We start from the raw sequence: 23,179 nt of genomic DNA on the forward strand, positions 1-23,179 counted from the left end.
TATTTTAGCTATGGCATTCATCTGAAGCTCACCAGTCTTTGCCACTGTGGTAAGCCCTGAACAAGTTGCTCACTTGATTTTGGGGGAGAGAATCAAAAGGGCAAAAGCAAGAGGGAGAGGGGAAATACCTTGTGGTTTACTTAACTGAAGGAGAGGGGAGCAATCGCTTGCCACTGGCAGACTGACGCCCAGCCAGTCCTCAAGCAGTGGCTACTTTGGAGAACTTGTGCTTGGTTGGGGTCAGCTGTCCCCTTGCAAGCTCCCACCCACTGCCTTGACACCGTACAACCACTGTTCGGCAAAAGCTAAACACTGGTGTGTTATCAGCACTGTTTGGGTTAAAAAATCTAGAAGTACCATATGGGCCGCTTTACAGAAGATTAACTCCAATTCCATCCCAGCCAAACCCAGTGCAACCACACTCCGCTGCTTTTTCCCTACTAATACCTGAAGCAGGTGAGTTTGAGGTAAGTGTCAGAAAGGGATTCACTGTTTTCCCTTAAGCCAGACTGTCTGTTGGTGTTAGATATATACTGAAAGGTTTAAGTTGGATTCTGAGAAGGATTCCAATAACAATTTCTGGAAACAGCTGTTATACTGCAAAATTAACTTACTGCTTAGAGTAACAACAGACTGGTTAGTGGTTGCTTCTTAATTATTTTCTTTTTTTTATTGTAGATTTATCTAAGGCAGCAAGATAAAACGGCTAGCATTAACCAAAATGTTCGCATCGCCAAAATGTCTCTCATTGACCTGGCAGGATCTGAGCGTGCCAGTGTGACAAATGCCAAGGGGGCTCGTTTTAGAGAAGGAACAAATATTAACCGCTCCCTGCTAGCTCTTGGAAATGTCATTAATGCTTTGGCAGATCCAAAGGTATGTGCTGCTTTACCATGCAGTCTTCACCTCCCAGTGTTCTGAAAACTTCTTTTAAAATGGTGAGCTCTCACAGAGTAATGGGGATTACACTGTTGACATGTCTCACATCATCATTTTCCTTTAAGGTTTTCTTATGGGTTTCCACCATCATAGCTGTGATAGCTGAAAGACAGTCCCAGTGGGAAAGAGTTCTCAAAACCAGTGTGCAGCAACCTAAGGATAGTGTCAAAGATTAATGTACCTGTTTTCCTAAACCACCTTTTTCAAAATGAAGCATATGTAGCAAGAGAATCTTGCATGAGTAAATAGCTAGCCTTATGCAGACAAAGATTTTTGCCAGAAGTTTTTGCCCTTTAATCTTTAGGGGAGGAGGCTTTTATAAGAGAAGACACCTATCCAAAGTTGTTCTTGCATACATCCACACACCCACACACACATCCCCTGCCGCCCCCTGCTCACTGTAGTAAATTAGTCTCCGGATCTGGCTCACCATCTCAAGGGAAGGAATGTGGGGACAGTTGTGTGGGTGAATGACAAAACCTCCTAAACTTTTGCCACAGTCAAGTCCACTGCCTATAGTGACACCCTTTTTGTCCTTCTGGTCAGCTGGCAATTTCCCTTTTCAAATATGCTAATGGAAAACGATCAGAGCTTATATTTCCCTTCCTGGTGCTGCACATTCTCATCACCATCTTGTTGGAATGGGAGGCAGAATTTAAAATCTGTACCCTGCACATAAGTAAGATTCTTCATGTTGATTTACTTGGTGTGGGAATGGGGTCCAAGTGACCTGACTTTGTACTGTGAGATAAAGATTCTGTAAATGTGATTGAAAAAAAGCTTCACAAAGCAGACTGAGTTGCCTGGAAAGGTTGCAGAGTCTCCATTGTTGGAGATATTCAAAACCCAACTGGGCATAGTCCTTGACAGCTTACTCTACCTGACCCAGCTTTGAGCAGAGGGCTTGGACTAGATGGATCTTGAGAGGTCCTTCCCAACCTCGATTATTCTGTGAACTGAAAGTAGTTTAATGTAGTCTACCTTTCCTGTTAGTTGCCCACATCACAAAAATAGTTACGTAACCAGACATGAGAAAGTAGCCTGGCTAATACATGTGTTATAAAGGTATTAAGCAGTTCCAGGAGATTTAAAACCAGTTGAGCTGTATATGTAATTTTGAGAAAAATTACTGATGTCAAAGAAAAGTTCCAAGGCTGTTTGTCATGTTTTGTGGCATTGCTGAAATTCTAAGCAGACTTTTAGGCAGGTAGATATTTAAAGTACAGTTGACTAATCCATACAAATGCATATAACTCTCTTTCTAGAGCAAGAAACAACACATTCCTTACCGAAATAGCAAGCTTACTCGTTTACTGAAAGATTCTCTTGGAGGAAATTGCCGAACAATAATGATAGCTGCTGTTAGTCCATCTTCATTGTTCTATGATGATACATATAATACTCTTAAATATGCAAACCGAGCAAAGGATATCAAGTCTTCTGTGAGTATGTTGGTATTTACTGATCTGTTGTCCAAGTATGGTAATGTAGTATTAAGGAGAGATATTTCTTTTAAAAGATTATAATTTCTTTCAATTTTGTTCAGTTACTACTTTCTTACAGTCAGCTCTTCATCATTTGAGTGGTAGATGTAGTAGATACAGAGTAGCTACTAGTTCTGGCCTAAAAGTAGCACAGCTTCATTAGTGGAATTATGCTGCCAGTTTAATAGTGTTTGTTTTGTGAGCATCAAATTTAGAAATAATCTTCAGCTAGTAGTAGAATACACAGCCAGTTTCAGTATCTTACTATTACTTTCTGAGAGAACTGTAAAGCATACTAAAGAAATGTCTTAGCAGTTGTACAAGAGCCAGTCCAGGTTTCTTACAGGTAGAATTCAGCTGGAGCCAAGAAGCTCAGTGAGATTATACTGAAAAATGAAAAGCTATTGGGGTGTCCTGTCTTTTGCTCTCTATTATTCTGATTTTTTTGTCATAATCCTTTGTATTGCAGCTCCTAATTTCTTCGACTATCGTTTCCATTTGTTGCATACCTAAAAGATAATTTTTATAATGAAGTGGACAAGATACACACTAAATAGTAAAACTTGTCTGAATAAATGCAGAATGTACTTGCACATATAAGTGTAATAATTTTTTATTGTTTCATTGAGGGAAATGACATGACCATGGATATGCAACAGATGACTGCAAAAGCTGTCATATTTTTGTTGTGCAAGTCAGGATTTTCTTCATTCCTTCTCTCATAGTGCAAATGTAATTATGTAGTACTTGTACACATTGTGTTTATTATGCAGGAAAACATGAAGGAGCCTTCTTAAATTCTAACTTGTTTCTTCTCTTTAACAGTTGAAGAGCAATGTTGTTAGTTTGGACAGTCATATAAGCCAGTATGTTAAAATTTGTGACGAACAAAAGAAAGAGGTAAGTAAAAAAATCTATTGTTATAAGTTTGAAAGATTGTTATAACTTGGAATACAAAACAATGTTTATGGGATTGAATCTATAAGGCAATATTGTTGTAATTCTTTCATATAGTCTTTTGAACTAAGAAAGATGTCTTGTCTTCTAAGAGGAATATCACCTACAGCCATTTGTAAAGCTTTTTAAGACATAAGCATGGAATGATAGGTTTTAAAAAAAAAAAAATTTCCAAAAACGATATTCTAACTAAAAAGGTACCTTTTTGGTTTAGATCCTAATGTTGAAAGAAAAACTGAGAGAATATGAAGAAAAGCGAGCAAGCATTCCTGAAAATCATAATGCTGCAGTACTTCCAAACAATCAGCAAGTGGAAATACAAAGGTAAATTAATCACACTACGATATTGCTTCAGAACTGGACTTTGCATAACTTCTAAAAGCATTAGTAAAGCAAACTTATTATTTTCAATATTGGTTTCCTCATTCTTAACACTGCTTTACTTACACTAGGTGTGGCTTTGCATAACTTGCCACTCTTTTTCCGAACAACTTGGTGATGGATTTAAAAAGAAACAAATAATAGTGTACTTGAGGAAGTATCCTTCTATTAATCTTCTAGGCAAGTTATTCAGTAAAACACTACAAGATAACCGTGTACTCTGATACTCAGGAAGCTGTGACATAGCTCACTCTTGAAATCACAGTTTAGGTCAGTGGTGAAGGTCTTGCATCTATAGTTACTTTGTTATGAAGGTTTTTAAAATGCTTATGTCCAGTGTTTTTTAAAGCTTATCAATAGCTTCATTATTGTAATGCAGATACTTAATGGGAAAGTCAGGTATTCTTGTCTCAAGGCTACCAATGTTAATCTGTATTAATGTGCAGATGAACTTCTACCACTAATAACACAAAAGGTTTTAGGACAAGTGGTCTCCTAGGAAGCTCCAGAGCTCTGTAGGGCTCAAAAGTTCTTTGTCACTACCAAAAGCTAAAGATTTTGGTGAAAAATCACAAACATCTTTAATTTTGGTTGTTTAAAGTAGCATATTGTAATGTAGGCTTTCAGAAAAGCTAAAATCAAATGTAAATTTTATAAATTTCTTACCCTATTTTGAGCCAATATTTTTTCTATACTTGATGCTCTTTTTGGGACACTGATTATAAGTACACAAAGGGTCGATTTACTAGTAATAGTTCCTCACAATGACTGTACGTAGAATCAGAATCTGCAGCCTCTCTTTAATTACACCCAGAGTTTTACTGTGAGGGAAATTGAGGGAGAAGATTCACCTTCATTTCTTATTGCTGTGAGGAACCATGTTTCTATGGATACTATGGAGGAAAAAAATTCTCTAACCGGTTGTGCAATAGATAGTATAGTAGTGCAGATTGCATAGATAGTAACAGTGTAGGGTAGAAGCTCTGACACTCTGCAGCTGGCTATTTTAATCCTTAAAGAAATACTATTTTTAAACTCTGTGTATGTTTTAGTACATATTTTTACCTAGATATGATGGCATTCTCTGGACACTTTTAGATAAAACTGTTGAAATTCTAAAAGTGTAGAGAAGAGTTCTTTTGTTAATTCTGTTTGGTTTTAAAACGAGAGTAATGAAACACTAGAATAAAAGACTCAGTTATTCAGACTTTACACTATGAAATGGAATTGCCACTTCTGAAACACTGTCAAGAAGTCAACTACATGGCAAGAATGTTTCTTTAACTTGCTCTCTAGTTGAACCTGTGTGTTACAGTATTTTTACAGTATTTAATTTTATGATCTTTTATACTAAACACTGTATAACGACCTCAAATGTTGCATGTCTTTAGAACATTTGCATGTGACACTGTGCCTTCATTCTTATGTAAAGTTCTAACAAGTCAATAGGATGTTACAAAATGGCTTGTATACAAGTTTGGTCGTTATTGAGACATACAGTATCTTTTAGGCTATTCTGTACTGCATTTTCAGAATTTGGGAGTGAAGTGAAAAAGCATCACCTCTGAAACTTGTGCTGCAACAGGGCAATGCTTCCAGGCTTTCTCCTTATCCTTGTCATTCTGATTTGCATTGCAGGCTAGGGATAAGCAGATTTTGAGGCCATTTAAACATTGGTCTCCTTGGAATAACTCAAGTACCTTCTACCACTAGTTTGTTTTTTTTCCCCCTAGTAGCCTAGTACGTGTTAAAACGTAATACATGTTCTGTTTTTTGTTGTCCATTAGTGACTACAATTGTATGATAGAGCTTCAGAGAAAGTGAGCAAATGAAGACTCTTTTGTGTTTTCCTTTTTGAGAAATAGCATTTTTTTAAAGGAGACCTCGTGTGTCTATGGCAACAGTTGTCTGATCTGTTTAATAAATTGGAATAAGAAGATAACAGAGGTATTTAGTATCTTTTGGAGATAAAGACTTAGATAAAGACATTCCAGATGTCTTGTCTTATGAATCCCAGTGTCATCTGCATAAATGCAACAAGGTTTATTTTTAGGGACCCCTTCAAAATTTCACATCCCATTTCCAGTTCAAGTACATAAAATCTTTACTGATGTACTGACGCTTTATTTAGTGCTCATCTGTAACAGACTTTACTTTTTTCCTCTTAAATTTTTTATATTTATTTGATTAACTTGGAATTGAAAGTTCCCTTTGTAAAGGAGATGGTCATAAAAAAAGTCTGCAGTAAGTAACCTGTTACTTATTCTTATCCTTTGGTTATAATAGATACAAAGAAGTCCTTAAAAGTGTGTTCGCAAGCCGTGAGGAGATTAGAAAAGAATACCTGAAGTTGGAAATGCAACTGAAAGAAAACGTGCTGAAGACGTATTACCAGAAACAGTATCATGAACAAATTCAACTGATGTGCTCTGAGGAAAGAGTAGAAAAGGTGAGTTTTCTATTATGTAATGCAAGGTATCGTGTCTCTTTGTTTTGCTATACTAATATATGAATTTTGCTTAAGTAATTATATAATTAGTTAATGCTTATCTATTTAATTAAAATGGGACACAGTGATTATCACTCATAACATTTTCTAACATGAATACAGAAAATATAGTAATAATGCCAGGTGTGCTATTTCTTTTTTCCACACCACACAGAAAACTGGTGATGTGCTTATTGCTGCTAATTGTGAAACCTTTTCAACTTGTCCTTATGTAGGCTTGATTGTCATAGTTACTTAAGACCTCACTAGACTTAGACTCCTGGTGCTCTTGTTCAAAACCAAAGCACGTTAGTGTATATATGGTATGGTACAGCCTTTGAAGCTGTTACCAAGCTGAGCAATCTGTTTGTGTTTCACAAGGAAAAGCATGGACCTTGTGCTAAACAAGGTGGATTCTTATCATTGGTGTTTTCAGTTGTTGCCAGGAAGGTGTTTGGATACTTGCTGAAGGACAGTGTCATTTGAATGGAAATAATTATGTTTAATTGCCTTTAATTTTAAGAGAATTTGGGTGCTAAGTGTGAACAATTGCTGTTGTGCAGCATCAAATGCTCATGTCTTTCTAGAAGAATCAAAGTATAAATAAGTAAGCATGATTAGTGTCTTAGTAGTAGTATCATCTGATAAAAGTTAGCTTAAAGGAATATCTGTTTTATGTAGACAGGAAGTTGAGGGTGGGGTTGATTTTGCTTAGTCACAGAAAGAATCTGTATTTGGATGAAAATGATAGTTTACCATATGACTATTTTTTCTCAGTGATTCACATAAAATTTGGTCCTTAGATAAATGTCAAAGTGAAAATATATCACACAGTTTTGCTTGTCATTAATGAAGGTATTTCAAGTGACTAATGTGTTCTAGAATTCTCTTCTACGCCATAGAAACTCCAAAGCAATATTTTCGATCTGACGTACTTTTAAAAGCTGCTTACAATGGAGCATAGCTGTATCTCTATTCATAATGAGGAGTATTTCATAAAAATGTTTTTTATAAGCTGACTTAACTTTTTTATTTTGAATGGTAGCAGTGCTGCACTCAAATGTTGTTTTTGCCGTTAGTTAACTTACAGATGTGACTTACTAAGGGTCGAGAGTCACTGTCCTGCAAGTACAATGCCTTATTTATTAACCAGAGTAAGTCACTGTAATGGTAAAATTAAATGTCCTGTTGTGACTACTATGGAACAAATTGGATTTTATTATGGAATCCAGTCATTTAATTAGGAAAGCAACTGCTCACATTTCCTTTGTGCGCTATAATGTTTCTGTTCTTCCTTGTTTTTTCACACATTTGCTATGTTCCTAAATGTTTCTAGGTTTTATCTCTAAAATACACTGTTAGGCCACAGGGGTATTTCTGAAATATTAATTTTAAAGAGAAAAGTTTTACTTGTATTTTCTTATTTTACACTTTATCGTCTGTGCTGAGTAAGTAGATCTAATAACAATTTTAGGTAAATTAACACAAAGCAAACGATATCTGACCTGTACTTGAACAACCCTGGTTTGACCACTTTAATTCAAAACAGTGATTTCAGAAAGAAGGAAAAAACTTACATAAGTTTAGGTTACCTTAATCTCTGTTCTTAGAAATGCTTTCTTGTTGCAGAAGTTTTGTCATAATTTATCTTGCGACATTCAGTCCATCCTGGACCCACTAATAAATCATTTCATTTTCCACATAACTGCCCGTGTTTCCAGCTTTTTCAGAACCTGGATGCCGCCCATTTAAAGAGCCTGTCCTGCTTAATGCCAATTTCTCCATTCTTGTTACCTGTATTTCTGCATCTGTGTTGTTTTCCTGTTGCATGCTACATATTGGCTACAGCAGTGTTAGCCAGCAAACCTTTGTGCCAATAGCAGAACATTCCTCTTCGTATGGGAACATAAAAAGTTAGTATGTGCCCCTGTATCACAGTTACTTTTAGCTCTCTTGCTGAGGTATGTTTTAGAATTTCTTTTATTTTTAAAGACATGGCAAAAAACTGCTGGTACTTTGGCAGGCTCTTAAAAAAGTACATTAGATTTAAAATCACGTCTACATTTCTGATTGCCACTTCAACATTATTTTTACTGCTTGGAAAATGAGCATATTCCTGGAAAGCAGTCAGTCTGTCTTGGTTTCAGTTTTTCTGCTTACTGCAATTGCCCATCTTGGATTCAAAAATGCTTGTTGAATATGTCCCAGTTCTTCAGCCTGGGAGGGATGATTTCTTCTGTATCTCTTGTGATTTGTTTTTTTTCAGTTACAGAACAGAGTAGTATGCCATTATCTTGCCTAGGACTACATGTGTTCCAGAGGCTATGTACAGCTAGCACACATAACCATATTTTTTCTGTTATAGCATATTGATGTAGCATGTCCTTTCTTCCTGGGAGCCTATGGGATGGGTTCATCAAATGGTGGGATATTGTCAATAACACCTTCAATCCTGATACCTCTCTTGATCTGTGTAAAAGCTGAAGTATGCAAAACACTGCGTTGGAATTTCTCTGCTTCAGCAGTCCTGAAAGCTCTCCCCTAGTCTCACAGGTCAGAGGGAACCAGTGGTCATTGTAACCTTTAGTCTGACAGTTTGCTCTTCTTCCTAGTACTTTCCCTAAGGAGCTGGTCCTTTACAAAGTGACTTTGTCTTCTCTGGATCCTCTGTCCTCTTAGCAGATAAGTCTAAAGAGGAAGCAAAGTGAAATTCTGGCTAGAATCTGGTCTTTGACCTGGTAACTTGCCTAGAGCACACATGTAGTTAAGGTGTCTTTACCATGCTGGTTCTGTGTTCTGCATGCCATGTGTTGAAGTAACCATTTGGAAAAGTCGGCTTAAGAAATCAACCTGCATCTCTCCAAGTACTGTTTCTGTTTTATACAGAATGGAGCAATTTCTGCTTTGTGCAACATGAGGGAGGTACATTCAGAGTTTCTTAGGACGTTTTATAATAGAACTAATTTGGCCTGCTATTCTAAATATGTAGATTTATTCTAATTGATGAAGTTTTCATTTAGAGTGTTAATTTTGGAACATATGAATGTAGAAATGTAGGCTATATAGTTCTTAAAAACTAACTGGGTTCTGTATGTTTGTTTTTGTTGAGTGTAGCAATATACTTCAAATATTTGTGGTTTATTGTTTTGGTTTTTTAAATAACCAAAGTTTAGGCAAAGCTGAACTCTGTGAACTCTATCTAAATTTAATGTTCCTTATGACCTGATTTTTAAAGTGTACTGCAAACGGTAGTTGTCCTCTGAATAGGAGGACCCTCCTTTGCCTTGTTAGGATACTGCTTCATTCATATCCAGCTTGTTGCTGGTTTTATGCCTTTTTGTTGTCGGATTTCAGAGAAGCATCAGAAGAATTTTGATGCTTGAAGATAGATGGTGTTCCTTTTGCCAAATATTTTATCTTTTTGGGGGCTTTTTCTAGGACATACTGCATTAGGAAAACAAAGCAGATAAAATTCCCTCTTCGTATTCATGCTTGAGTACCTATAAATTATGTTGTATCTAGAGTTGTGTTTGTGCGCATGTAAGTTTTTCTCCAATCTTTCCACCTTAAGATAGTTATGGCCTAAAACATAAATTGGATCAAATCCAATGTACTATTCTTTAAGGGAACAGTCAAATGACCATAGTCCCTGTTACAAGGTCTTATAGGAAAAAAATTTTGAAATGTTTCAAATATAATTCAGCAATGCCCATAAGGAGAATGTGCTACTTGACTTTTATTAAACTGGTCAAAAATGCAAAATGTTTGTTATGCCAGTTGAGGATTGTCCTGGTTTCAGCTGGGATAGAGTTAATGTTCTTCCTAGTACCTAGCTGGTACAGTGTTGTGTTTTCCACTTAGTGCAAGAATAAAGTTGATAACTCACTGATGTTTTAGTTGGTTCTAAGTAGTGCTTATCCAAAGCTAAGGATTTTTCAGTTTCCCATGCTCTGCCAGCAAGCAGGGGTACAAGAAGCTGGGAGGGAGCATGGCCAGGACAGCTGACCCGAACTAGCCAGAGGGCTATTCCATACCATCGACGGTCAGGCTCAGCAGATAAACTGGGGGGAGTTGACTGGGAAGGGCCGATCGCTGCTTGGGCATCGGTCAGCAGGTGGTGAGCTATTGCATCATCCATCACTTTTCTTTTCTTGGGGTTTATTTCTTTTTTAATTATATTCCTTTTTATTTCAATAATATTTTATTATTATTGTTGTTATTACATTTTAGTTATTAAACTGTTCTTATTTAAACCCATGAGCTCTAAGGCTGCATATGCTTAGCAGCTGGCTGGGCTTAAACCATGACAAGTGTGAAAATCTCTTCAGAGATGTTTGTGAACATCATTTGACAGTTTTCTCCTTAAATGCTGATCTTCAGGCCACTTGCAAGCGGGATCAAAGGCTTGCAGTGCTTAGAACCCACCGCATACACATGCAGAAGAAGAAAGAAGAGGAGGTTGAACATCTTGAGGAAAATACCAATTGGCTTCATCGTGTTGAAAATGAAATGCGCCTCCTGAGTCAAGATGGGTGTATACCAGAGGTAAAATGCCTTTCGCTTCAAGGGCATATTTCATGCATTGTAGCATCATCTGACTAGTTAAGAAGAGATTATTACTATTTTTTTTCTCTCTTCATCTCACTTCTACTCATGACTTCTAGCCTTCAGGGTGGCTTCAAATTCCAGTGTTAGCTGTTTCTCTTCTTCTGCCCTAAAAGTACTTCATTGTTTGTGCAAGTATTCCTTGTTCATGAAAGTATATGATTACATACAAAAATGCGTACTAAAAGGGGAATAAGTATGCTATGGCTGAGCAGTTCAAATGGCTGCCAGAGTGTTGATCCTGCTGCTGGCCATACACTTCTAGTCTTGCCTTTACAGTAGCTCCTGATGCTCGTCAAACCATGTGACAACCTAATTCTTGGCCTGGCCAAAAAAAAAATTATTTTTTGGAGGGTGCTAAGGAAGGAGTGGGAAGGGGGAAAGAAGTGGAAGTTGTGTTAAGTTCTCTGCCAAGTTATAGCAAGTAGAGTCAGCTCAGTGTGGCCTCAGACAAGCACCAGAGCTGGCAGAAGGGAAGGGATGAAGGTCTGTGCAGGAACAAGGAGAAGAAGAAAAGAAAGGTGGGAGGTTGTTTCTCCCTGCCTTTTAGTTTGAGCCAGCAATTGGAGTGGCTTAAATGATAGTGTAATGAGCACTTGTGACTCATATAATGGAATGTATTTCAATACCTGTATTTTTATTGGGACGACTAAAATGTGTTGATATCTTAATATTTCAAACAGGATACTGGCATGTCAGGAAGATGACTGAATACAGTGAAGTCTTGTCCCAGACATTGTCACTGAAATTCAGATATGGAGCAAGTACACAAGAAAAGAAGCAAACATATTTTTAGTTATGCATAGCTATACATACATGTGTGCCTATTGGATTCTTAATGATAATTACAGCACACCCACTATTGGTCAAAGGAATTTACAAAGCAATATTTATGCATGTAAATAAAAATCAAACAATTCATACTTTTCTACCATAAAACTTTATTATAATGATATAGACCCACTCCATCTTTTCAATATAGGGCTAATGAATATTTGTTTTAATCTAAATTTTAGTTTTTTGCTATCTGTTTGATGTGCAAGTGTTTGTTTTTTTCTCTCTGATTTTCCAAGGAACTCCGTAAAGATCTGCAGTGTTGTCATTTAAACCTAGAAGTTAAGGACCTGAAAGCCCAGATTGAGCACATGTTATCTCTGATGTCCCTTCAAGATCAGCATTATAAGCAGACAGAAAAGTAAGTATGGTTTCATATCAGGTGTGAGAAGACATTTGTAACTTCAGAAGACATATCTAGAATTTAGTTTTAGTTGAAATGGAAGCAAGATTTTTATCCAACTTTTTTTTCCTATGTTATAATTGTGTTTTATTAAGCAAAAAGATATGTAAAATAATAATCACTTCATAAATCTTGGTCTGTATCCACCATTGCTTAACAGAAACTGCAGGTATACTCTAGTACTTATTTCTATTTAAATTTCTTTTTTGCATAGTTTTTACAAATTGTTCAGTAGATCATGGTGTCTTAATTTCTTCTGTGTTGAACACCAGTATTGATTTTTTTATAAGTGTTTATGTTTTTATTTAATTTCTTGAACTGTAGACATCAATTTGCCTGTATTAAACATTGTTACTATGAAATGCTTATACAGCTAGTCAAACTGAAAAAAGCTGAATTTTGAGGTAAGCATCAGCTCTTTTTCTGTTATCAGTCTCTTGAAAATGTTGGATACTAGCTTTCAGAGTGTGACATAAGGAATGGGAAGTAATCGCAAGTCTGTTCAGTAAATAAGTATATTAAATATATAATAAAATTTAAAGTCCAAAATGAATAACCAGCTTTTCTTCCTCCTTTGGAGAAAAGACACCATAATCATTATAAAAAGTAATACATAAACCTGCAAAACTGAAAGCAAAATTTTTAAAGCTACATTGTAGTAACTACCAAGTTGCTTGTTTGCGTTTTTATATACATATCCCTTTCCCTTTTGCTTGAACCTACTGTTTAGGCTTGCAACTGACTCCACAGTTAATGAATTCCTGTGTTCAGGTAGAATTCCTGAACTTCTGTTGCTTTAATTTGATCTGCAGTTTTGTGTGGATCTTAATGTAGTCCATTCTTTAATTAAAGATATTAATATCTAAAATTATTTGGACTAAGCTTCTAATAAGGTTCTATGCACATCTTATTAAGGTGTGTTTGGTTTCAACTGCACTATTTGGTTTATACTCTTCATATATCTGATACGTAATTTTGGAAAGTCAGAACTCAGTCAAGATAGACTGACACTATTTCTGTGGTGTTTGAGGGACTGAATATCTTTGACAATGAGGAAAAACTACACTTAGTAAATGCTTAGAATGAAATACAAGATTTTGCAAAAAAGAGAAATCAACTCTACTTAGTCATGAATATTTCTTTTCAGTGTCATGGTATTCCCCAAAAATACATTAAAATTAATTACACAGCAGAACTTGGCGGGGGTGGAGAGAAGGGCAAAAAAACACTCATATTCCTAATAGTGGCAGTGCTAGTGAGGATCAGATTAGTTGCAAGTTAGTCATGTTAATCTTGCCTCTTGTTGTTTTACAGAGTACTAAATACTTTGCTTCCACTTCTTCGCAAGCAACACCTGACTTTGAAAGAGGCTGGGTTGACAAATAATTTAACTGAGACTGAATTTGGGGAGGTTGAGCAGATGATTCAAAGACAAAAATCAGTAGCTTGGGCTGACCAGACTGAAAGGAAGGAACAAAATCAAAACCATGAACTAGAGCTGTCAGCTATCTTTGCATTCCCACAACTTGTGAGCAGACCAAACACCCCATGCCGTAAGTATATTATTCATTTGTTCTCTGCTGGAAATACTGTTAAATGTCTCCTGCAAAAGCTATATGTCACCCATAAACACAGTGGATGCATGCTTTTGCAAATACTGAAGCCAAATGTAAAACCAAGACTCAGACCTGGTTTCTATAAATTATATACCATTGTTGATTAGATATAGGAAATAAATGTATCTTTTCAGTGGCTAGACACACTCCGCCAACAGGTAACTCCCTCATTCTCTTGTTGTAACATAGCTAGTGCTATGGATAGGCAGCATTTAACACGTGGAGCATTTTGAACACAGCTAATAATCCATAACATTGAAAGACATCCATAGGTAACAAGGGGAAAGCAGATAAATAATACTTCAGCTTCTCAAAAGCTGACAGTTGTGGAAGAGCATTGACCCCTGGAGCACTGTGAAATTAGTTCCCTGCTTCCTTTAGGTTTCCTTCTCTACACAGCTCACTCTGGGGTTGAGAGTTATTCTGCCCATTTATTGCCTCTCTTCTCATTAAGCATGTATGTGATTTTTGGCATATGTTTGTATTGCTGTTAATCATACCAGATAGTTGATGCCCAGTATTTCACTGTCTGCAGTGTAAAGTTCAGATTGTGTTGAGTGTGGGCTGGATTTTTTTGTGGGGTTTTTTTTTGAGGGTGGGGGGTGTGTACATTTTAAAATTATTCTACACTTCAAGAAATAAAGACTCAGGTGCAATGGGTTTTCACTTAGATGTTGGTATTGTATATGTGCAAGACAAACATGAAGCCGTGCTCTTAGCTGGTATTTATTTTATATCATAGGCATGTTTTGATATACTTTTCCTTTTAGAGGAACTTTATTTTTCTGTCAGAAGAGGTAGGGAGGTCTACACAAATACCAATCCAGTAAACTTTGTAACTAAATGTTGACTGTGGAGTTTCTGTTTTGTCCTATGTGGGTTATCATTGTGAGTTTTAATTCCTGACGCAAGTAAGCTTCACTGGAGTTCTTGATAAATCTGTTCCACCTTTATTAAGTCCTGTGTTGTAAGAGGCTATATCTACTTTTACTGAAATTGAAATTATTATTTAAATTACACACAAATTTCTAAGGCGTAAACATTTCACTCCATTAAAATCATTACACATCATTTGAGGGGTTGTCTTTGAACTCTTATGTGAAGGTTTTTTAATTATTTTCTTGTTTTAAATGTTGAGCTGTATGTTCACCTAAGTAAATGGACACCATATTTTTCATTTAAGATGAACTTTTTTCAGCTGTAAATCGTGTCTTTCCCTGAAGATGTCCATAGAAATCTTTTGTAGTATTTTTGTTTACTCCTTGTTCTTTGAAAAAGGAAAGAGAGGAGACATTACTTTAACTCCTTTCCCTCTCTTATTAGATGCAGGACAAAATATGGTAGAAATAATTGTTCTCCAAATTTTGTAACCTTCACATGAAAGGTTATGATAGTCTAACAAGACACTTCTCAGGGTTTCTCTCTTAGACGCTTCATCTGATTGCTCTTTCCATTTGTTTTCAACTAGTTGTTTAAATGTGGTGATAATTTTCATGGGGGTTGTCAGGATTTTTTTTTCCAAATTACTGAAGACTTATAATGTTCACAAAGAATCTACCCTTCTCTCTCATTAGCAGCTTAAGTTGGTGAGGTAACACCAAGTAAGATTTCTTCAACAGCTTTTTCTCCTCAGTACTGCTTGTTAGTATAAGACTTATTGTTCAATAGGTAGCCATTGTACAAAAATTTCTAAACATAAGCCACTGTACAGAATAAGACATACTGTTAATAGGTACTAAAGTACTGAGAACTTGATATTAGACATTTCAATTTAATTGAGAATTGGCTTTGCATACTGGAAGAAGTTCTAAAAATGATTAATTTGCCATTCAGTTATTTAAAACATTGAGATAAGCAAACATGAACAGTAGCAGCTCTGCTCAGAAAAATAAACTCTTTTCAAGCAATATTTTTGCAGTTTCACTTTAATAGTAATGTATCCTTAACTAAAATACTACTGGTGTTGACACAATTATTTCATACATCCTGGGAGGTGGGGTGGAAGAAAGTAATCCACTTATCAGTGCTTTAATTTTCCTCTAGAGCACGAAATAAATGCGATGAAATAGCTCTTCAATTGTTTGTTTGAAATCACTTTTAAGGTATGTTGAACTATTAGCTGATAGTACGTTATGGAAATCGGTTTCTCCTGTGCTGAATGTATATGACAGACTAAGAAAAAAAGGCATAAATCAGAAAAAATACATTAGCATAGGAAAATGTGAAGTAATACCACGACAACATCCTAGTCAGAAATAGGAAGGATGTAGTAATTTCTTTTTTCCTTTAAAGATGAAATAAATTATTCAAGAATCCAATTCCTTCTCCCTAAAGTCATCTCGGAAGTATGCTTGGCAAATGTTAGCAAGAGCTGACCTAAGAACTTAGTGAACAAATAAAAAGGAAGATTTATAGAGATCCCTTCACACCTCTGGCGCATTGATATTTTATTATTTACAATTTGTTCAAGATGTTGGGAAGGAAATGGTATTTTGCACCAAGATGAAAAAAAAAAATTAGCCATGTGCTACACAGTGGTCATTAATCCTTATATAAAAATCCATATTTCACATGTAACATAATTGCACAGACTTCAGCTTGTCAGCAGGAAAGAGCAATGCAGTTCATTTCTTGAGATTTGATTTCTATTTTTCAGTTAAGAGCAATCACTTTGTAAAATATCCAATTTAATATAAATATATGTCGCCTTGTGTTAGTGTCTCAAACTTCTTTCCTATATAATCTAGGGGAGAGGGTAGAGAAGTTAATTGGTGGCAATATAATGCCACCAATTAATAATATATTTCATATGAAACGTGAGCCTAGAGCATCTTAGAGGAAGAGAATGTACTAGGTCTGCTGGTAACAAATGTGATGTAAAGCTTTTAAACCTGTATTAAGAATTATTAATTATTGTACTATATTAAGAATAGTCTTTGAGATAAAAATACCTCTGCAAAAATGAGGTGCTACTCATGCAGAAAACAAGATTTATGAGGAAAACAAATGTCTCTTCAGTGTAAGCTTATGAAGTTAATAATTACATATCTTTTGATGAACTCAAAAGTATCTAAGGATGTATGCAATATCCATGTGTTATCCATATTTGCAAATTTCAAATTCATTAATAAACTGCAACTAGCTGTTTAGTCACTATGCATTTAAAATGGTAGTGATGCAGAAAAATATCTGTACTTAAACTGCTGAGTTGTGCATGTCATAAAACCCGAGGCATTAATCATTACAGGAACTTAGTTAATAACACTGTAACCTTTTTCTGGCAGTCCTTTTAGAGAGAATATGACATAGTTCAAATGCAAATGAATTGTTATTGAGTGTTTTCACATAAAAATTAAAATGCTTTAAGTCACATAAATAACTTGTCTGATTATAAGCAGTGTCTCCAAAGGCTGAAGCACCTAAATAATTTCTGTAGAGTAGGAAAAGCTGTGAAAGCAGAGATTTAACTTATCATACGTTTCTTCAGAATTAACTACATTGCATGAGGTGATCCTGAAGAAGGAAGTCGGACTAGTAATTGATGTGGAAAAAGAATCTAAAAAGAGTTTAAAGGAAGGATATCAAAGGTGAAAGGGTAGGGAATTTTATTCCAGGTATTGTTGAAAGGGTCTTAGACAAAGTTTTGAAAAATATATCCCAAAGATGCTTACTTTGTTGTATGGATTGGTTTTGATATTACCTTCTTATAAGATCCTTCTTTCTATCAGGAGTTTCAAAATACCAAAGAAATTCAGGTGAATTCCAGTAATGCAAGAATCTTCATTTTTTATGAAGATTTCTTCCTTGGAAAGGGTCTCCTATTGCAATAAATAATATCAAGTCATAGTGAGAGAGGAAAAGATGAAGATGTTCTCTGGCCATTCATTCAACATCCTTTTCTATGGTCAAGTTATCAAGATAGTTAATTCATGTGCTTAAAAACTGATTTTTATAGAAAGCTAATTAAAGCTCATAAGCTTTGCCAAGCACATGTAGTGATTCAGTACAGGAATAGACCTCTTTATAGCTTGTTTTTCCTTTAACCTTTGTAACCTTTAAACGCCTTCTGTAAATGTCTTGTTCAGAGCAAGTCAGAGATGTACATTACTAGCTGACTTAATCAGCAACCTCGTCCAACCAAGTAGTATTGTGTAGTCATCTGTATCTGCAGTAGCACTACCATGGGTACCAGAAGTAGCTCTTGAAAAATTCACAGTTTGTTCTAAGGTTATGTTCCTTGCTCTTACGGTTTGTTTAGACAATGCCATGTTAATGCAGCTATGCATGAGAAGTAATTTGATCTAACAAAAAGTTGTTTTGCCATGCATGCTAACACACTCCACATGTAATGATTCAAGGAGTATTTTGTAAAAAACAGAGTATCTGAATCTTAAATTTCTGATTGTGCTTATTTTATGTGCTTATTTTACCATTTCAGAATTTTTAAAATACAATACCATCAAACTTAATCTAAAATGAAACATTAATTGTCTTTTAGTTTCAAGTTGTTCAAGTAAAAAAAACTTGTATATATTTACATTACGTTTGTCCCACTGAGTGTATCCACATTATACTTCTTAAAATATTGGTTTTCCTTGGTAACTTAATTTTTGTTTCTTAAAATGTGACTGAAAACAAATTATTTTCAGAACGTCTGCTGTTGTTATTGTAATTATGAAGCCTTAACATGGGGTTTCTGTAACATATCTTAACCATACTGTCCACTCTGTATTAATCAGGTACTTTTTTTAAACAATTATTTATCAACGTATACTCCTATTTTTAAGTGTCCACCCATACTAACTATTTATTCTGACCTTCTTTATAAATTAGAATTGTTGTTTTGTGGAGGAAATACTGGTTTGCCACTATCGTTTTTGTTTACAAATATTTTAAACTTATATTAAGCTTGTGTATGCTTCATGAAACCATAAATGTGCAACTTCATGAACAACTCACCTATTTGTATCAAGTAAAGCACAGCTATGAAAAGAACATAAGTTAATTTGAAAATGTATTCGGGCCCCCATTCTTGGGTGTTGGTTAATGGAGAGCGATACAGTATTCATAGACTATGGACTGATGGGTGGAGAGCTCTGACTGGTATTTGCAAGTATTTCTGTGAATGGGAAAGTTCTTGGCATTGTTTCAGGCATCCCATTTCCGGAAGCCTTACTGTACATTACCATTGAGAGAATGGAATTGATTTACAGGAAAAAAAAAGAAAAAGCATCCATTATCTCCCCTTGTCACAAACATCCGAAAGTAAAGTCAATTTATTATTTTGCATGGCAGGAAAAATTGGGGTGTAGTTGTTTGTAGTAAAAGACTTGATTAAAAGTAGTAAAAGCATCTGTCTTGTATACAGGAAAGATTTGTCTGATATTGAACAGCTTTCTCATGCTGTCCTATATGATTTTTAGGTATTTTTTTCTCACGCTGTATAAAATAGTACATCTGACCACTGGAACTCACAAGAACGCAGCCTGGATTTTTGCCTTTTTCGGTTCACAGCTGTTGTTTGCGAAACTGTTGTGAAACTGGCCTTCACAGTGACGCCTTTGGGTCACATGAATATTAAATAATTGAGATGCATTTACTAGACCTTGTTTGCAATTTGGAATTCCATGAGTCAGTTGTTAAAAGAATGAAAATGTATGATTAGTATCGTAATTGGATCAATCATTGGTAGCCCAGAAATGTTTATTGAAATGAATACATTAATAATTGATTTCACTTTAGCAGAACAACCTGGTAGACTTAATTTAGCGCAGTTTCCAGAAATAATCCCCTTACTCATGTATTAACATGAGTTACAGAAGAAGAGAAGTCTTGGCCATTATTTTGTCCCAAACGTCAATTAGAACTAACCCAATTCATCAGAGTCGTTTTGTCATGAACTCTACTGCCTTTTGCTGTGACTCATGTTTCACAAATACTGCGTTCTGCTTTTCATATTAACCCATAGGGCTGTCAATATGTAATACTGCTATATTTCTCTCCTGATAATTCAGTTCTTCAGAGTAGTCTTCTGGGACAGGTAATACAACAAACTAATGACCAAAACCACCTCATATCGTTTGATGATTGGTCACTGCAGGAAGACTTTTATTTTTAATTTCCAAGTGAATCTCTTTAAGAAAAATAATATCTAAAAGAATTCTGACAATTATCTTTTATAATAATCAGTCTGAAATTAAAGATCAGCAAATGTGATCTATTCTCAAAAATATACTTATTTTTAAAGAGAAGCATTGTAGCTGAAAGCACTAGCTAGGGAAATACTGCTTCTAAATTTTTCCCTTAAACTACTCCATCAGGTTAACTGCGGATGTTTCTGTAGAGTATATAGTGATTCATTTTTGTGTATTAAATAAAAAGTAAACTTAATAGCACTGAATCATGATGATTATTCTGATGCAAAAGATTGAACTGGCTGTAAAATGTGAAGCCAATACACTATCATTTCCCTGCCTTATTATGGAACAGGTTTGGAGATTTTCTTTACAGTTGGAATGTATTGTTTGTCTTTAAGTAGAGAAGTAATGATTAGCATTAGACATCCATTCAGGAACTAATTAGATTTGTTCTTTAAGAAAATATGAATAGCCATACTTGCTCTACCATTATGTCATGTTCAGTACCCTGTATTTAGTAGTTCTCAGTAACACACTCCAAAGACAGTGAGAACAGGACAAATGTAGAGACAGCTGACTTGTTTTCCAGTTCCAATGCGATGGGAAATCCCATTGAACCGATCTCATGTATTAATTGCCAGTAGGTATCTTAAGTTTGTCAAATCTGTATTTTGTAACCCCTTTATGCTTATGGGATTTGCCACAGCATGCTGCAGCAAGCTGAACAGTGTAATTGTTCTGTGGGAGATAAGGATTGCTCTTAGTGTTAAAATTAGTATATGATATGAATGGGGTATCTACTGTTTGTTACTGCAAGGATTAATTCCTTATTAATCTCATATGTGATATTTTATTAATGTATTATATACTATCTCAGTTGTTCCTAACTAGGAATATACTTTGTCTCAATTTTCTGTGTTCATTCATTGGAATATTTAGGCAATAAGATAAAGCATGTGCTAAAGCATGTAACATACACATGCATCCCACCTGCAATCACTCAACAATATCATGTTAAAATTGAGTATCCTGGGAGAAAGCATTGCCTAAAATTGTCATACAAACACTTTGGTTTTAGTAGGCATGACTTGCTATGAAAGGAATGTCTCTTCTGTGTTGCTTTAATACTGGAAGTTCATATTTGCCACTAAGTCCTTAGTTTTGGAGCTTTTTCTTTTTCCTTCGTCATTTAGGATTTAGGGGATCTAGTTCTCCCTGGTTCTAGCTGTCCCAGTGCAATATAAGCCACGTAGTGGCAGATCACCTTTCTAAAATTGTTTGCTGATATATTTGGTGCTTGTTTAGACGAAATTATGCTGAAACTTATTATTTAGGAAAGGCAAGGTATGGTGGTTTAGTTTGAGGCATATTACTTTTGTGTCAGCTTGGGGTACTAAATTTTCTTTCAATAAGAATTTTAATGTATGTAAATATTAAAGTATTTCTTTAAATATGAGTTTTTAATAATATTGAGTAGCCTTTCAAGTATTTGAAAATAGGTTCTCAAAAAAATACATTTTTTAATGGGAAATACTTCAATATGACTATTTGAAGTCATCTGAAATCTATAGGATTAGTGATTTTGTAGCAGCTATTGTTGTCTGAGCCCATTTTATTTAAACTTCTCAATGGCAGCTATTAAAAACACCTGGAAAAAATTAGCAACTGGCTTCAGTATTTTGTGTCCTTATTAGGACAGAAATAAAACCACTGGTATTTCTTTATTTTGTGGGTTTAAATGGGGTTTTTTGCTGTATTTGTTTACTTCAGATCATAACTGTTGGGAGCTATATACTGCATAACAGCAAGCTAACATGGAATTGTGGTTGATTATGGTTGGGTTTTTTGTCATATATTTGGTTTATGTTTAGTGAAGCCAAGTTGCTGGTGATGTTTTTGTTTACTTGTTTACTGTGTTAGGAGCAACTTAATGCTTTCACAAAAGGCTTTGAGAAGGGACACTTCCTGAATATTTTATATGCTTTCCAATATTTAACTGACAAGAAAAGCTAGTTTTTGTTTTAGCTTTTTTTACGATGAGCTTCATTCCAGAAATAAATAGATTTTAAAAATAGGTCTGGGTTTTTACTAACGGCTTATATTTGCCCTATATAGAATTACTGCAACTATCTTTTTATTAATGTCTTTGTATTACAGTATGAAATACTGTTTATTATGATGAAATTCAACAAATTATTAATGCTGGCAAAACTTTTGTGTTCTTTACCTATTTAGTTCATGTTTTAAATGCTTGCATTTACAGTTAATTTAAAAATGCTTCCAGTATTTAGTCATGGAGAAGCTTCTAAAACTTGGCACTCAGCAAAATGTTTCTCCATCAGACTTCCTTCCCAGTAACTTTAGGACATTAGCAAAACCTCAGTGTCTTACAGCAAGCAAACTTTCTGAAACTGGAACTTCCCTGTCCTAATGTAACAACAGACAAATAGAATTCTCTAACCGTTATTTTTCCCAAAACACACACTTTCAGGTGCATATGAACAGGAGGACAACCTAATAAATGGATTTTTTTAAAACATGTCCTGAAATGTTTAGTAGATAGTGATTTCAAACACTAGATTGGAATCCTCAGATAAAGCTTATTCTTGTATTTAAGAATATAAGCTGTCAAAAAATCTTTAAAAGAAAGTTTTGGCCTCAATTTTTGTTTTTGATGACTACGAAATATTTATTTTGAAGAAAAGAAATGTTAGTCTTTCAATAGAAGAATAATACTGTCCTCATGAAACCAAAATTAAAGAGCAAGCACATTAATGAAGCATAGCATCTTTGGTAAGTGTCACAGACTACATATTGAAAATAGTAAGTTTCTTGCTTGTTGCCAACAAAATCGTACCATATCTTGGAGAAAAATGTTTTCATTGAAGTAGGCTTATATTCTTTCTGGTGGCAGTAAAAATTATTTGGGGGACACACAGGCCCTGTTTTACTTCACTTTCACTGCTCATGGAGAATATTTTGAATTAGCTTAATGTTTATATTGCAACCCAAGCTACTGTGTCTCAGCAACCTGTTGCACTTCACCTGGTGAATGCTGATAGTGATTTAGACTAAGATTAGGTATGAGAAAATAATGCCTTTTACATTTTAACAAAAAATCCTTTCCATGTATGTAGTGAACTGTACACAGGCACACACACACACAAATTCACAATTCAGTTATTTCATGTCCAGTAGCCCTCTCAGGACTGGGTTTTCCATGTTTGTGTTTCTTCAAAGCTGAAAACAGCATAATAGTTGTAGTTGTTCGTGTAATTGTCGAGGCATCTTTTCCCATAAGCAATTTAGCCTTAATTATAACTTGCTTTTATTGT

At 35.1% G+C, this 23,179-nt stretch overlaps 1 protein-coding gene across 1 annotated transcript in view; it reads left to right on the plus strand.

Moving 5' to 3' along the window:
- KIF18A (kinesin family member 18A) overlaps positions 1-23,179 on the plus strand; it is a 39,185-nt gene that overhangs the window by 8,231 nt on the left and 7,775 nt on the right. The window contains exons 5-12 of the mRNA XM_074884470.1: positions 679-876; positions 2,205-2,381; positions 3,249-3,323; positions 3,595-3,704; positions 6,048-6,210; positions 10,630-10,794; positions 11,928-12,049; positions 13,406-13,644. Coding sequence (XP_074740571.1) covers positions 679-876; positions 2,205-2,381; positions 3,249-3,323; positions 3,595-3,704; positions 6,048-6,210; positions 10,630-10,794; positions 11,928-12,049; positions 13,406-13,644 — 1,249 coding nt within the window. The remainder of the gene's footprint in view (positions 1-678; positions 877-2,204; positions 2,382-3,248; positions 3,324-3,594; positions 3,705-6,047; positions 6,211-10,629; positions 10,795-11,927; positions 12,050-13,405; positions 13,645-23,179) is intronic.

The sequence above is a fragment of the Strix uralensis genome, chromosome 15 (assembly GCF_047716275.1).
Source record: "Strix uralensis isolate ZFMK-TIS-50842 chromosome 15, bStrUra1, whole genome shotgun sequence".
Taxonomy (NCBI): domain Eukaryota; kingdom Metazoa; phylum Chordata; class Aves; order Strigiformes; family Strigidae; genus Strix; species Strix uralensis.